General features: G+C 37.1%; 1 protein-coding gene across 8 annotated transcripts in view; it reads left to right on the forward strand.

Annotated features, from left to right (window-relative positions):
- The window catches only part of RAB3IL1 (RAB3A interacting protein like 1), a 606739-nt gene that overhangs the window by 344555 nt on the left and 244251 nt on the right, over window positions 1-17933 (forward strand). For all 8 annotated transcript variants that reach the window (XM_044067439.1, XM_044067437.1, XM_044067441.1 and 5 more), the window contains one exon: window positions 6207-6284. In XM_044067439.1, coding sequence (XP_043923374.1) covers window positions 6207-6284 — 78 coding nt within the window. The remainder of the gene's footprint in view (window positions 1-6206; window positions 6285-17933) is intronic.

Raw genomic sequence — 17933 nt, forward strand, 5'->3', positions numbered from 1 at the left:
AACAGTGGCAGAGGTTCAACAGTAGCATAGTCATCTAACATTTTAGGGATGATATGGGTAACAGTGGCAGAAGTTCAAGAGGTAGGATAGTCATCTAACATTTTAGGGATGATATGGGTAACAGTGGCAGAGGTTCAGCAGGTAGCATAGTCATCTAACATTTTAGGGATGATATGGGTAACAGTGGCAGAGGTTCAACAGGTAGCATAGTCATCTAACATTTTAGGGTTGATATCGGTAATGGTGGCAGAGGTTCAACAGGTAGCATAGTCATCTAACATTTTAGGGATGATATGGGTAACAGTGGCAGAGGTTCAACAGGGAGCATAGTTATCTAACATTTTAGGGATATGGGTAATGGTGGCAGAGGTTCAACAGGTAGCATAGTCATCTAAGATTTTAGGGATGATATGGGTAACCGTGGCAGAGGTTCAACAGTTAACATAGTCATCTAACATTTTAGGGATGATATGGGTAATAGTGGCAGTGGCTCAACAGGTAGTATAGTCATCTTTGATATAGGAACTTCAAACGACTGTGGGTTTGTTTAGCACATCTGGTATTTGAATTCAGATTTCAGTACTGACACCACATTGCAACATAAGGAGGTGCTGCAACATAAGGAGGTGCTGCACTACCTGAATGCCATCCTTCAGACAAAACATTAAGCAGAGCTGCCATTTGCCGGAGTTGGTGGAAAGGTCCCAGAGCACCTATCAAAGACTTGGTTTCCTTTATTTGTGAATAACCAAAATATTCAATGAATATGCTTGTACAAAAGTAAAGTCATTTCTGTGGTTCCTTTGCTTTATTTCCCTAAACAGTAGAAAAAACACATTGTTCTGCCTCTGAAAATAGGCCACACCTTAGTAGGGCAAACACAGTCAACAAAGCATAAATACGCACCAAACAAAATAGCAGGGTAAACCACAATGAGAAAAAAATGCATGTAACTAGAAATTACATTTTACATAGATTTGTTTGTGTAGAATTTGAAGATTAATTAACTTGGTTTTGCACTTCCTCAGGGGAACATAAACTAAGTTTACTTTAGATTTTGTTTCCTTTTACTTATACATTTTGCAAGGAATTTAACAGCAGCATGCAGCCTGTCTTATTATGACCTATTTATTACAAGTTTTAGAAGCAGTACACTGCATGTCTGATATTACTTTTACATTTTATTGGTTTCTCAGTATGTCAGGGCTTGCTTTGTTGCAGACGCTGTTCTTACTTGTGAGGTTGTGTGACTATATGAAGAGAAAAAGTATGAGGTTCTTGTTTTTGAGTTTTCACTTTTCTCCAAGGTTGTTTGACCAGGGAGGTATTATGTTTATAAAATAGGTCTGTGGGAGCAGAGCCCCACATTGGGAGCTACACAGGCACAGCTCCCTTGCAAAAAGCAAAAGTTTGTAGTGTTTTGAATGCTTTTTGTTATGCAATTGTGTAATATCATAATTGTGTGCAGATTAAACACAGTAATTGTAATGTGCTACATCACAAATAATTAAAGCACACTATTTTAAGTTCTGTTACAAATGTGGTTATTCATTAAGGTTAATGGTTAACTGTACTTTTTTTACACAGACACACATTTTAGCTTTTCCCACTATTGTAATAATATATTTTGTTTTGTGTTCCATATTTGTTGCTTTAAAACTGCCACATAGAAATCGTCATCGATTTTTGTCACGCGAAGAAGCTTCTTATCTGAAAATATAGTTTGGGTCGTATTAAAATGTACTGGTCAACAGATGTGCCTTTCCTGCTGACTACTTAACTGGAATCCTATAGGTGGTTTTGTGTTTATAACAAATTCCACTGTTGCACAATATAATAGCTGAGAATCTCAGATGAGTATACAGTTAGTTACCTCTAATTATGTAGTCAGGAAGTCTTATGTTTTTAGGACAACTATTTTAAACAAATTCACCGAGTCTTCTTTCTTTCTGTCCTGGTGCAGGCTAAATTCTGAAACATACAAAGATGTTCTTAATACTTACTATGAGAAGGAAGTCATTTGTTGCTTTAGGTTTGTCACTGCAAATGAACAAGTTAGCCTGCTGTGATATTTAATTTGCTATATTCCATTCATACCATGGACTGTCAATTTTTATTCTCTTTACTTAACAAAAGGTTATGTTTCTGATGGCATGAATTCATTTGCTCAGACCATGATATCTGGATTGCTTTTTAAGTGGTCATTTCAATTCACTTTGCTTATCAGATTCCTATGGAGGACTGAGTCAAAGGTTTTACTAAAATCAAGTTGTTCAGTACCGACCTCATTTCCTTTTTAAATTTCCAGTACAAGTCAATCCAGTTATAAATTTGAATCAAGGTTGAACTGACATAACATTGTTGGTACTTGTCCTACAGGTTGCTGTTCTCCATGAAACCAGCTACCTTTTCCTTAGTATGTTATTCATGACTTTCCCTGTTATTAAGATGTGATTTATTAGCCTGTATTTTCTTGTTACTGTCCTAGCTCCTCTCAGTGGATGGCAGTACCATGGCCTCCTTCCAGCTGTTGTTGATATGGCCACAGATGAGTTATCTGAAAAGTTATGTTGTGGTAACCATGTAGTATACCTTGGAATATTTATTTATTTATTTTGTTTTACATTTGTTGACCAGGCTAGTCTAACTGGATACATGTCCATTTCCAGTAGAGGCCCGGGAAGACAAGCTCCAAAAACACACAATTACAAAATGTTGGTACAGGCATTACAAGGGGATGTGCATCATTATCAGAGGGGTTTAGGCAACTGCAAGTAAACTTCTGAGCCTGCAGCATCTCTGTCTCATGTGTCTTTATTTACTAAGGCTTATGCGTACTGTGGTATTAGTTATAGTAACTCTTAAATCAGAAGATGAATCTGAAAGACTCCAGCATCTATGTAATTACCCGAGAGGGTCTGCAGGATCCTTAGCCATGTGCGGTCAGGACTCTCAATACCTTGCCTTCCCTTAAATTCTTGAATTTCCCTACCATAACTTCCTATTTATAAGGCTTTCTGTTAAATATCACCCCTCCTTCCGCAGTTCCCCTTTAAAGTTGCACTTTTCCTTCCTCTCCATTTGTAAAGATAGAAATGAAGAATTTGAGAATGTATTTCCACCATCTTCATTGCACCATTGCACCATGCCCTGTTTTTGATCAGACTGAGCTCTTGTGACTTGGCCTTAGTTCTTTTGCCTCTCTTAATTCCTTTTGCTAGATTTTCTCTAGCTGTGTCTGTCTTTCTTGCTACCTTTGAAGCCCCTTTTTTCTGGCTTTCTCATATTAATATCTGTATTCCTCTCCTGCCTTCCTTATTTTATGAAATGCCCTTTATTTTGCATGGATTATGTCAACTTTCCTGATAAACCGTATTCGCCTCACTTGACCATCTGCTTTGCTCTTCCCCCCACTAGGCTATTTTCATATTTGTCTCTGTTATGAGTTATGTTACTATATCATTTATATTGTTTTTTTCTTTTGAAAACACTACTAAAAGAACCGGACTGAATCATACTTTGCCAATGAGTCCCATAGTTAGAGATAACCAAAAACATTGGCTGCTTTAATGTTTGAGAAGTTTGCAGTCTTTAAATAAAATGGAGAGGGTTGTCAAGTCCCCTTTTGATACACAGGTACTCCAATAGGAACTTACACATGTCAGTAGCTGGTGTAACAAAAATTGGGCTCAAATTAAATGCCAAAAGTTCTACATTGTAGCATTTAGTAAACAAGCCCTGTTTCCATTTCAGAAATGAAAAAAGTGTGTGAGAGACCTACATACCTGGGTGGATAGTTCCTTCACATTTGACCATCACATTGAAACAGTAGTTAATTAATCCTTTTGCCTTGTACAGCCCATAGCTAAATGTATTTCTTCAGATCTAAGGAATACCTTACTTTCTTGTACTCTGCACTGATTAAGCATATCACAGAGTATAACACCCCCTTTAGGTGGTACCTTACTAAGCATGTCAAGGCATTGGAAAGATCCCAGAAGTTTGTAGCTAAAAAGATCATGGACTTAAAAGCGCTGAACCACAAAGAACAGCTGGAGGCTGTAGCTCTATAGTCAGTTTCATATAGACTCCTCAGGAGTGATCTGTGCCTTTCTTATAGGGCTCAGCGAGATCCAGTAGTCCATCACAACTTATACCTCCATAAATCAAACAGTCCAGCTAACGTTACGGCACAGATTTAAAACTTCTCCAACAAATAAGACAAGGAGGAGGACTAGATTCATCATGCAGCACCCACCCCCTTCCCTGGAGCAAACAACCACTCTATGTTAAGCAGAGTGACAAAAGGAGATGGATAAATTTACATGTGTTCATGAATTCAAGCCAGGTTAGGACTGGCTTGGGATCTCCTTGAAAAGACCGACAAAGCCTAAGGGTGGTTACTGGCAAGGTGGAAATGGCCATTTGTCTCATTACCCCTATAACCCTATAAAGTCCAGTTAATAGCAGGCACTGCTATTTACGTTGTTGCATATTATGACTACAGTACAAAATAATGCAATATTATTTTTTCTCTTCTCTCTGCGGACCTCACAGCCAGAAATTTTGTCTTGCTGATTTGTTCATTTTTTTCTTTTGCCTAACTTGATCTTCATATTTTTATAGACTAGTGCATTTGACCTTATCTTTATGATTGTATGGACTAGTGCATTTTTAGTTTATAAAAGAAGATGATTGAGAAGGTAGTTGCCTTTATGCCTGTTTTTTTTTCAGTTATTTACTGTATTATTTTGAAAAGGTAATTAAGGTGAAACAAAAACAATGGCTTTTATATGTCAGTCAGCTGATAAATCATTTTATTTGTTAGATATTGATCTAAGGGATCAGATTTTTGAAGGCCAGCATTTTTTAACATTGAAATATACTTATTGAGTGGTAGTTGTTGTTGTTGTTGTTGTTGTTGTTTGTCTTTCGGCTTTTCCCGGTTAGGGGTTACCACAGCGGAACTCCGGTCCGCTAATGATTGGCAGTAGATTTTCACGAATGCCAAGGTGCCAGCTTGATGTCCAACCTTCAACGAAGACATGTCCTTACAGATGTCTTTCAAACGCCACAGAACCACGGAGAGGACATGCAGATTCCACACAGAAGGCACTCTCCACACTCCAGCCAAGAATCGAACGGGAGAACCTCTTGCTGTGAGTCAACAACACTACCGCTGCACCACCGATACTTATTCAGTGGTAGTGATTTTCAGAATTAGTTATCTGTGATTGTACTCCTTTGTGATATGTATGAAACAGTGTTACTCTAAATAATTAAAAGTAAATTTACTGGTTTAGTTCTTGACATGTCTCTAAATTCTAACTAAAATACCAACATTTGACGCTGCCTGACTTAATTTGTGTTATGTGAATCTGTCTGTCAACAGAACACAAGATTGAGGGGTTTGCTTAACACAATTGTTTGTCTTTTTATACCTTCCAAGTGTCATGAAATATGGAGAAATATGCCTCTAAGTTATTTAGCATTTAATTGCAAAATATTTAATTTGAAGGAATCTATATTCCATGATAGGATGAAAGTTTAAAAAACATGCAGTTACATTATATAGTATTTTGCATGATACTGTTTTTTTCTTGTTTCTCCCATGTATTCACTGCTCCTTATGTCACATATTAGTCTGAAATGTGTAAACTCAAACCCAAGATTAAATACACTGAACATTCCTTTGCAGGGAGATGGAATAGGAGAACCTTAGGCATCAGTGGATGGCAGTAGAAATGGAAGACAATTTGTAAAACATTTCCATATTTAAACAGTGTAATTAATACTTTGTGTAAACCAAATAAGCAGTTCATTTAGTGATAACAATTTCCTCTCCTTTTCTTTCAGAATTTGTGCAAAAATGTGTAGAGCATCTTACTGCCTATAAACCAAACCATCTTTAGACGCAGAAACTTAAGAGTTTTGTATTTAATAGATTTTAGGGAAAAAAACTGTATTAATTTATTGAAAACTATGCTTTCCTGTGCAAGACTTTATAATTATATATAACTATTTGTAAATGTGAAATTCCAAAGTTCCCTATCTTTATAACTGATTACCTGCTTAAGACATATTCTTGCATTCTCATTTTTAAGACAGATTACATAATTTTAGTCATACCAATGCATATCCTCCATGTCTGCCACTTTTTCTTCATTCAGTCATTCCTTTTTTGACTTTTAATTATATCCCACTAGGAGGCTCACAAAATGGTGCGGGAAGCCAATACCAAACAGGCATTATCAGAGAAGCAACTAAAAGAAGCCCATGGCAAGGTAATTTGTTACATATAATAACATTTGTTTATTTTATACTTCTAAGGGCAGTCACGAAGTGGAATGGATTATGTGTGTAACAATATCTACATAATTAACACAAGATTGTTATGAAGCTAGCGGTTTGTTTCATTTGAATTTTCTAAAAAGTTTCAAATTTTCATATAGTTTTCCCACCATGTTTATGTAATAATGTAGCCATTCCTGTCCTACAGCCATACTAGATGTGTACCACATTCCGTATTCTTATGTAAGTAATGCTGTCCCTGCTAGAATACAGCTGGGCAGCTGTCTGTAAGGATCGCCACCAGTAGAAATATTTCTTTGCATAGATTACAGCAGCAGCGGCTATGCTATTCAGCTGTATTGCTTTACGACATATTGCTGCTGCAGCCATTTGGTATCGACGATGTAGCTCGCAGGGAAATGTCTTGCGAGCTACACGCCAAAACCCTAAAAATTAAACTCTCGGCTTTCCAGCATATCGATGAAAATCAGATGAAAAGCTGAGATGTTTTCTTATTGTGTTCCATATAAAGTGACTGTTCAAGTGGCTGAAGTCCAACCCCCCCCCCCCCATGAGTACAGTATGGGTTAGGTATTGTGGGAGCTGTTTGTAGAGACTTACATGTGCAGAATTAATATGGTATCCTGGTGCTTAAACAGCTGCATAATGTTTAGGTATCTCTAAATTATGTCAGAATAATGGGCCTGCATTTGTCACAGGTCTTGCCTGTTTGCTAAGTGGTTTAGGCATAGCAACACAGAGGAATTTTTCTGACAAAGGAACACAGTAGGGGAAAGGAAGGGAAAAAAAATGAACTATCTGGGGCATACATGGATCTAGGGCTTAATATTATGATGAAGCAAAGAACGGCAAAAGATTGGCTGAAAATTTAGGACAGCTTGCAGATGCAGTTAAGTGCCCCAACACTTGTTTCCTGCTGCCTGCATTGGGATGTAATGTAGCTGTTGCTACTTATAACATATTAATAAATAATTGAAGGTATGTTTTGAACTTCTTGGAGTTTATGCTGAAATAGGATACTTTTTAGAGAGTGCAATAAGAAAAGCAGGCAGCATTTTTACCTGATTTTCATCAGGACGTACTAGAAAGTGGAAAGCTTTCTTCTTAAACATCTGCCTACTACTAATTCTTTAGACACATGCTAGGTCTCCAGACATTCTGGAACTAACTGTTTTTTTTTTTTTTTTTTTTACTTGTAGTGGAATATAATCTGACAGTGTATTTGTTTGTTAATTTGCAGAACATCTTGCTTATAAATCAGTCTGTAGAAGTAGAAATAAAGTTATGCATGTGCTAGATTTTAGAATATGAATTTGATAACAGTTGTATTAATGTATGGAAAAATGGTGCTGACCTATGCGAGGCTTTATAGTTACGTGTGTGTAACTATGTGTAAAAGTGAAATTCCAAAGTTCCAGTCTTACAACTGATTATCATGTTACTGCAGAACTAATTTATGAGGTATGGTGTGTTTTTTACATTCATTTTTACACAAGTTGAAAGTGTGTGGTTTCACATGTTGCAGAATATGGAGTACAACTCTACATTCAATGGTGCTGTAAGGCTACATGTACCTGCAAAGTAAATCTGCTGCATTTGTTGACTTGCTCATAAGCAGTAGTCGGATCTCATTTTCATACATTGCTGCTCTGAGCACTGTGGTATTGTTTTTATTTAAAATAATAAATTAAATCATGGGAAAAAACATGCATAACCAAAAGTAATCGTTGGGCATCTACATGTCAATTCAGGATGTCCAGCCACTGAAGAGTTTCATTAATATAAATCCAGATTTGTTATCAGAAGTCTAATGTTATTTGCTGCAACATTGCTTGCACATGTATAAATAGTGAACACCCTTTCTCAACAGTTAATCATGTCAGTCTGTACTTTTTTAATCCATGTAATAAGTGACTTAATGATTCAGTGGTGTCGTAAAGAAAGCTCATTACATTGTTAAATATAAATCTTCTGAGTTCATCATCTGTACTGTTCCGTAAAGACTTGCACAAGATATTTGCAAATCATCAGGTTTTTAAGAGGTGCTAGTTGCTGATGCTTGCTAATTCTTATCTGACATTCTTTATGAAATAAGTACTAAAGTCCTGATAATGTATTAATAATTCTGCTAACAAGTGTCAGCCCTCTATGTTATATTGTGTAACCGCAGGTAAATAAACCTTTCAATGGTAAAATAACTTTTGCATAACTCATTTTTATTAAGAACAGCTAAATAATAAACTGTGACTAGGTTTACATGACAAGCTAATGTAAAACAAAGGTTAGAATATTCATTTTGTCTGTACTCTTAAGGCAAGATGACCGAACAGTCCCATGTCAGCTTGACCCACGTCCTAAAATAGTTTATTACTCTTAAGCAATGACGCACATTATGTTTTTTTTTAATTCCTTATAGCATCATAGATCCATAGGGGGTTACTAGGCTAATGGTCCTAGAACCTTTACAAGCCTAGCCATGTAAAAACCCGTGTACCCTGACCACAGTTAGATGGTCATTATTAGCAGAGCAATTCTATGAACAACGCCAATTACTCCTATCCATGAGGGACATAGGTGCCACCCCCAGGATGGATTTACAGTTACCCAAAAAATAGGTTAGTACTAGGCTAGCTGTCCTTGTGAACCATTTTAAGCTTAGCTAATTTCCCTTAGTGAGAATCTGTACCTCTTGTCTGTGAAGTAAACACCTTAACCCTTATGCCAAACTCCTTTTATTTTCATCCATTCATTATCATTCATTTATTCAGTATACTGTAAAGAATAAAACCATTTGTGTCTGCAGATTATGTAGTTTATGTAGTTATGTAGTTATGCAGTTCTTTTTTTTAAACCTCTACCTGACAAAGTAATTCAGCTCTCTCTACTAACTACTGTACAGTAGTGACATACAAAACATAAACGCTAACATTTAAGTAAAACTGTTGCAAACATCAGGAACCATGTTTCCACACATTGTTTCATCTGAATTTATGTTTGACTGCCTGTTTTCAGTATTGAGTCATCTGCCATGTTTCCCTCTTTTAACACTGAGCTTATTCACTAAAAAACATGCTGGTGAGGCAATCACAATATCCAACGCTTACTGGCCATTGTATAATTCAACAGTAAGACATTGAAAAGGTATTGTATTCTTGGTGAACCATGGGGCTTGAATTTAGAAGTCATCTTGAATTTTTAAGTATTGTTAAGTAATATATTGCATGTTTAAATATTTTTAGCAATTTTTTTTTACTTTTAGGAATGCTTGAATAGTAATGTATGTAATAGTTAGGTGATATAATAAGGTAATTGGGGGGTTATGTATTCTATTCTTCGCACATTGGGGGCACTCCAGGTGAGTTAATTGTTTAATTAAGCTATTAATTATTTAACAACTCATTCCAACCTGTATAAAAGAAGTTGCTGTGTGTAATGCATTTTATCCTGAGAAGGCGAATGACCGAGCTATTGGATGCATTTGATATTAAAGCAAGGTGACTGAACAGAGTGGCTTATTTTTGCTGTTTCTGGTGTGAACCCACGTTGGACCAGATTTGGCTAAGATGTTGCAGGGAAAGAATGTGGCCTAAGGAATGACATAATGTAAGCTTTGTGCTGTGCCATAAATTTATGTAGCTCCCTGTCAGAACAGTGAAACCTGATATTCCAAGTACCAGTACTTAAAAAATAATAGTAAATCATATTCAAAGAATAAACATCAAATTCTGTAACCACTTGTCCATGTGTTCATTGGTTATTACTAGGCAATCGGTCCAGTATACCATTATGACCCTTCAACGTAAATCTCACTATTTGGTTCCTCTGATTCTAAGGGCCTGAGTACACAACCCAAAAGTGAAATTACTGATCTAAATCTACTCAGGGTAGGTTTTTAAAGATATCTATGGAGCTAATTTGTTTGATTTAAAATGGGTGCATGTTCTGCAGATAATCAATCATCTGGAAGAGATCTCTATCACACCAACAATTTCTGTTTATAATGCACTATAGGTTTATATATATAGTCCATGTATTGGTGGTATTTCAGTTTTTTTGAAGGTGCAAGTTAATTAGGACTAGATGTGATGTATATATATAGCTGTACATCTATCTATCTATATGTGCCAAAGAGGGCACTGTATTCTACAAGTGGCCTGACTTGAGATGTGTAGAGCGGGACAATAGCTTCCTTGGATCCTGGGGGATAAGCCTTTAGTAATTAGTTGTGCTGGGTAGAATGGCGTCCTAACACTACTTGGTGTATGGCAACCAAATGAGAGTTTATCCTGCACCCTTCTGTAGGATCCTAATAACAGACGCATCTTTTATGGGGTAGATGCAGGAGTGCTCTTGTTTCCCGAATCCTATACCACATTTTTAACACTGAGCTTGAGCCTGTAGAGACAACACCAGGTAATAGTGTGGTTTAGACCCCCCCCCCCTTGCAGGATATCAGTTGGAAAGTTAATGACTTTATTGAATTTGTAGTCATCAGCAAACCCTTGATGCCATCTTGGATGTCAGAAACATATATGCAGAAGAAGTGGAGATCCAATGCAAAGCCCAGTGGGATTCCATCGGTGAAGTGTTCCATCAACCCTCAGTGTTCTTGTTCTGTCATTGAGCCTATTTTCAATCCATTGGGTTACATTTCAGGTGGTTGAGCTTATCACTAATACCAGAAGTTGTGATAGTTCATAAGTTCATACTAGGCTAACTGCTCATGTGGGCCATTTTAACTTAGCCAATTATCCCATTTCAGAATCAAACTCTGCACGTTGTGTCTGTAAGGTAAACACCTTAACCATTATGCCAATCTCAGCCTCTAGGTTAACTAAAACCCACATAGGTAGGGTGCAGTGACTGAAGAAATCCATCAGATTCAATAGACGGGACAAAATCAAACTTATTTGGGATATGGGACTCCAGATTACTTACGTCATTGTTTACAAGTTCCATTACTATATGCTCTTTAACTTTAAAATTAATATTGTTAAGATTAATTGATCTATAGAGTCAAGCATCACTGATGAAACACCATTCTCTAGTGCCACCACAATGGCTGTTCTCCAAACTTCAGACACATACCCAGTGGATAAACTAAGACTGACAGGACTTAGAAGGGAATCAAACTTAACTGTTCTGTGTATAACAAAATTCTATGTTTTATTCTCTCTCTTTTTTTTTTTTTTTGGCTGAAAAAGTAAAAGCTGAGTAATCTGTTCCAAGGTACATTCAGGAGTCATTTTAGCTGGTGATACAGTGATGGTTCTTAATGACACCCTCTTTGCGTAAGGACGACTTTCTAATTCTCATTATACATTAAAATCTGCAAGAAATTCTTCTTGTAAAGTAACAGCAACTAGAAGAGTCTTCCAAGACAAGAATTTCATTTAAGTAGTACCGACTTATTTATAAGGAGTAAAGTTAAAACAAAGTTTAGATCCCGAGCTGAAGCCACCAGATATAAAGTCTAAAACATGTAATCGAAAATGCTTAACAGTCATGTGTTGCTGAGGAATATTTCCAGGGATAAAGAACAGATGGAAATAGCTGAAAGATGTACTTTATGGACAAATAAGCTGAACCAGTATTTAAAAAAGACACCAGATACAATACTGCCTGTGGAACAGATACAGTAATAGATGTACTTTGAGATGCCAAGAAAATTGAGACCATGTAGAAACAGAAGATGGTCTAGTACTTGTCCTTCTGGTTTTAAAGCAGGCAAAAGATTGTCACTACAGATTAAATGGCTGGGATTAATTTAAGAAATTCCGTGTTGCTAGAATGAGCATTCTGAAAATGGGATGATACATTTTCCTGCCTACTGGGAAACCTTTTGTTGCTTAGTTACACTATGAAGGGCTCTTCTTCAAGCATGTTAACATAGTAAGCGTCAGTTGCCTTTTTCAGAATGGACAAATAGAATTAGCTCAGATTCTTCTCTTTGTATATTTGGAAGCAACTTTAGTACCAGCGAGTGTGAAAGGAATTCATACAAAAGCTCCTTGTTACATACTACTTGAAAAGATTTCAGTACCATTGTCAGAGGATGAGACAACCTGCAGAAAATTTCTTGTAGCTGGTTGTTCAGATGTTATGTAAGTGAGCTGTCACAGGACACCCCACATCTTTATTATGTGTAGAAAAACCTTTCTATACATTGCCTGTTTGAATGACAGCCCTTTTTCTGTGTAATGTGCATGGCGCCATGTTTTGTTGACTTACAATATAGACTCTCTTCAAGATTATGTTTGCCTTGATTGTCTGGTACTGGGTAATCAATGCCACCCTGCAAAGGCAGAAGTAGTGCGTGCCCCCTTCCTTATCTACCACACTGTTTGTAGACACCTTCAGTGACATGTTAACTGAAGGGATATCAGTGCCGTTAGTAGAGCTAACATCTACTTTTCACATAGTTACTTCTTTTTATAAGATGGAGACCACATTCCTTGAATTTGTGCCTCTCAAACATGGGCTCCATGAGTATAATCTGAGGAATCCTTAGATAACTTCTGGTTTGGGAGATGAAGCAGAAATTGTAGACACAGGTTTTAGGAGAGATTTTTTTAGAAGAGGAGGTAAAATGGTAGACTTAGATTTAAGAAGGGTTATTTGGAAGAGGAGGTAGAAATAGTAACCCAAGGTTTAAGGAGAGTTATTAGGAAAAGGCGGAAATTATAGCTCGGGGTAAAGGAGAGTTGTTAGGAGAGAAGGTAGAAATGGTAGACCTGAGTTTCAGAAGAGCTATTTAGGAGAGGATGTAGAAGTTGTAGACCTGAGTTTTAAAGAGTTGTTGGTTGCACCACTGTAACTCTGTTAACAAAGGCAGAAGGGCAAAACCTAAATGATTGTACTTTCAGATTCCATAAGCATCTTCAATATCATTGAAATTTTCTCAAGTGAAACCTGTTGTTAAGATCCATGAACATGAGTGTGGTGAAGTAGGGGAACCAGAGAATCTCCAGGAAGAGTCTGGCTATAAAATTAGTTAATTTCTTTGTCCGAGTGAAACAAAAGTACTCTTTCATCATTTTGACACTATTCTATAGGGAAGATATAATGCAAGCTCCCTAATAAAATGTCAGGACTTGAAATGCAAAGTCCCAACATGGCAAAAAAAAAAAAAAAAAAAAAATCCAGGAAGAGAGCAAATATCAAACTTTTTTTTTTGCAAGGGGGCAAGCCCCCAACTCAGAACTTGTAATACATCAGAGAAAAGGGGAATATTCTGAGAAATGACAATCTCAAACTTAGTTTACTTAAGTTCAGATTTTCAGCAATTCAGTCTCCTCATGATTGGATTCTCTTGATGAGAAAAAGACTAAAAATTCTTCTGTGACTAAAGTCCCCCACCAAAAAAATGAGAATGTGTAGATAGAAGTCCTTAAATCCAAAGTCAGAGGAAGAGAGAGCTTCTGCAGAAGAGTTGAGAGGATACTCAAGTTAACATCTTAAATGTTTTTATTTTAACAAACATTTTCAAGTTTGACCGGTATTGTATAAATTTTAAGATCCATGAGTATTGCCCTGAATATCTATAAGATTTTTACAGAACAGCAGTGGCTAAGGCAAGTTATTGACCAAGAGTAGACGGGGATGTGACTTGGGACAGGACTGTTACAAAACCTTGTAGAATGTCCCCATTCACACATCTTCTCTGATTCACTGCAATGATTTTTATTACCTCTGACTGAAAATAGAAAATGCACCTACCTCATAAATGGGTGAAAGATGATCTGTCCTTTTGGAAGGGGACACTTTACTGTTGCTGTTAATGCTTTCTTCCGTGCCATTTTGTTTCAAAGTGGCTCCTGGTGAAAAGCTGCTGTTATTTATTTATTTTTTTTTTGCATGTGTAAAAATGGTCAGATTTTATTCCAATAATTTCTTTTGATTTTGAATCGGAGTAAAATATTTGTTCAATATTAGTATATATATATTAATAAAACACCACGAAAAGTAGACACAATAGTGGGTCTCATGTTGATAGTAACCTGGCATTTGTCCAAAATGTGTCTAAGGTGGTAAGAAAATCAATCTTTGTCGCTCAACTTATAAGTAAGGGCATGGCATCTAGATGTAGGGAAGTCACCATGTCACTTTACTTAGTCCTCATCAGACCCATCCTTGAGTATAACTCCTGCTTTGGTATGTACCTGACCAGATAGATGCATTAACTGAAACATCCACAGAGGTTCCACACACACACACACACACACACACACACACACACACACACACAAAAAATACAGGGAGTAAACACAATGTCCTATGGAGTTCGCCTCAATGACCTATCTCTGTACTCTGTTTCCTACAGACTACTGAAGGGGAATTTATGCCTGGCATACAAGGCATCCTTGGATCCCACTCTGATGAACCTTTTGCATATCCACAAAACAAACAGCACAAGAACTACTAGATTACAGGTTTAAAACTTTGCTTGTGGCTTCAATGGGACATGTTGGCGAGACAACTATGCATCTCAGAAAACTCCCATTCTCTGGAATAGGCTTCCTATACACATGAAGCAGAGACCTTCCCTAACCCTATTCTCACAATACTGATCTTGTTTCACACATATATTTACATTACAGTTTACGTAGATTCGGATGTGCCGAAGTTGCCCTGGATGTTCCTTTACAGACCTGAGAACAAAACAAGTACTGCTCATTTCCACGTGACATATTTGCATACTGCCGTAACACCACTATTTTACATTTACATTGCACATATATGACGCATGGGACTATACCTGCAACAGAAGAATATATATACTATTACGGTAATTCTAAGTTCTTAGTGTCTCATAGCGTAGGAGTAATATCTCAGCTCAGAAGTGCAGCAAGAGTCAAATTACAGAGAATTTTAAATATTGCCCTTATAAAATTAGACAGTTGTTAAAATAACAGTTTTTGCATTAGCATGCATTTTTTGAAGGATATGAAGCGTTAAACTCAAATGTCTGTCATTATTTAGCAACAGCTGTCCTCAGTGACCAGTCAGAAAACCATGCATTTTATGAGGAACAGACAAAAAGTTTGAGGTATAAATCTGGAAATTCTGTATAATTCTGGACAGTTGAGAGGTATGCGTACAGATGATGGACAAACACAAAGGAGATAGCCATGACAGCCTCAGAGACAATGCCAACCTCATGAGGAGGCCTCACTGAATTCCTTTCCTTGATGTTCCTGGTTTTGGGGACCATGATGTTGAGGGAGATGAGACTTCAGTGATCAGTGTTTACCAGAACAGTAAGGGTTGCACCAGCTGATGAAGACTTTGTCATGGTTCCACTGCCTCTCCATCACCCTTTCCACTGCAGCCTCCACCGGGTCTTGAGCCTCAGGCTGGCTTACTAGGCTGCCACATCATAGGATGCACACAGGGGTGCAGCCATCACTACCAATCTGAAAAGCAGTTCCTGGGTGAGCAGGACCTATTTTGCACCTAGGTCGACTGCAGTTAAGGTGCCCCAAGCTTCACTAAATTTGCAGAATGAGACAAAGAAAAAAGAGAGATAAGAACAGGACTCATAATGTTTCACGATAAATGCCTTTATTTCACAGAGAAAAATGAGAGCAGTAATGTTTTATTCAATATTTTAAAAGTGACACTAATTGTATACATATGATAATAATGAGTTATCATACCAATACATATTAATATGTACAGATTGGGTAACTGTATAGGGTACCAGATGACTTAGCTGCATTTATTTATAGGCACAGGCTGCCTATAACTATAAGTATTAACTGATTACAGCTCATCTGGAGCTGTGGAAATATGAAAAAAATATATATTAATGCCTGTGCAGTGTACTTCCAAATTGTTAAATATCAGCTTTTACACATTGAACTATAATTGCTGTTAACTATCACAACCTATCCATTGCTAGAATTTTAATCCCTCCCCACAACAGTTTTGTTTCCATAATTCATGTGTTATTAAATCCAACATGTAAACCTATAAATGTAAGGAAGTTTCTAAAGCATAGGAAGCAGGATATTTGAAATTAGCTGTTTATTGTCTTCAAGTAACTTTGGAATCAGTACTGCAATACACAATGTCATGCATGGCTTTAATAAAAGGAAGAAATGCACTGCAAGTATAATCAAGTTATTATACATGGTTCCCAATTTCTGCAGTGGATACATTTGGATGTAACAAATACCTTTTTTTTGGGGGGGGGGGGTGTTGACTGAGGTATTGATCTACATATTGGTGAAACACTTTTCTGCTATGACAACTTTGAATGTAGCAATTTTCAGAAAGACCAGAGTCTTGCATTTATTACTGTGGCTGGAAACAAGTAGAGACAACTGTTTTACATCGTTAATATTTCTGTTTTTTCACTGATATTTTCATCAGTAGGAATGCTTGCAAAAATGAGGTATTGATTAAGAACACAAGCAGTACAGCTGGCACTGAAGGTAAACAAATGACCACTATGCTGTTCAAGTCCCTCATCTCCTCTCCTCCTGAGGTGTGGGTGCCTCTGAATGCATCATTTGCACAAGTTGAGAAGAGCTGTGGAAATCCCAAATACGCTATCAATACCATGCCACATATCTTCAGAACTGTGCTGCAATGGCCCTTTTTACTGCTACACACTGAATTATTAAGGTGGTAATGTAGCAGTAGGTAACAGTAATGTTTCACATTGAAGCGTAATTATTACTCTAGTACTTTATTTTTCAGTAACTTTTTGAAATTTTGGGACTCAGATTGTGGACCCCAAACTGTGGAGTGTGAACGACTGAAAATCCAGACATAACAGTCAGAGATTCTCATTTCTCAAGATATTCCCTTTTTCTCTGAGGTATGGTGATCTTGGAGTTGGTCTATATAAGTTTCGGGTGGGTTGGGGAATTGTACTCCCCACTTAGGCAGTGAAGGAACCCCCCTCCCCCCTCCCGAATAAAGTCCTGCATTTTTGTTCTTTCTTTTTGCCCTTTTGAGATTCTGTTAGAGTCTCGACATTCCAATAGGGAGCCCTTTTTTTTTTTTTTTTTTTTTTTTTTTTTTTGTTGCATTTATATTAAAATGAAGTTAAAGTCCACAATAAATTACACACATAAACAACTGTAAACTTCTTTAACACTCATGCTCATGACATAGTAGCTATGACATATTTGCGTTCATTAAACATCGGTAAGCTCATCAGAGTTTTTTTAGTAAACCTACATAGTATAATTCATATTGAATACTGTAAAAGAAAGGAACTAATATTTAATATAGAACTCTGACCTCTTTTCCTGACCTTCTACCATCAACCTCTAATCAGCTGAGAAAGAAGCTTGGGTCTCCACCACTACAAGTCACCATACCTGTGTCTGCATTGATCACTGATCAGGGGAGTGCCGGTTAGAGATGACAGTTCACCCACCCCAACTGTGTCCACTCATCACTTTTTTTAGCCAGGCCTGTGCCCACCACCTCTAGTATATTTATATGGGTGTTATATTAGCAAACGTTGAATGGCTGCTATGTCAACATCGCTAGCATCAACATACTTGAATCAAAAATATGTTGATACATTTCTGTACATCTCCAAGGCTAATCCTCAAAACATGCAATAAACAAAACCATGTTTTTGCAAGGTAACATGACCT

This window comes from Protopterus annectens, chromosome 3.part1 (genome assembly GCF_019279795.1).
Source record: "Protopterus annectens isolate FY-2018-M chromosome 3.part1, PAN1.0, whole genome shotgun sequence".
Lineage (NCBI taxonomy): Eukaryota > Metazoa > Chordata > Ceratodontiformes > Protopteridae > Protopterus > Protopterus annectens.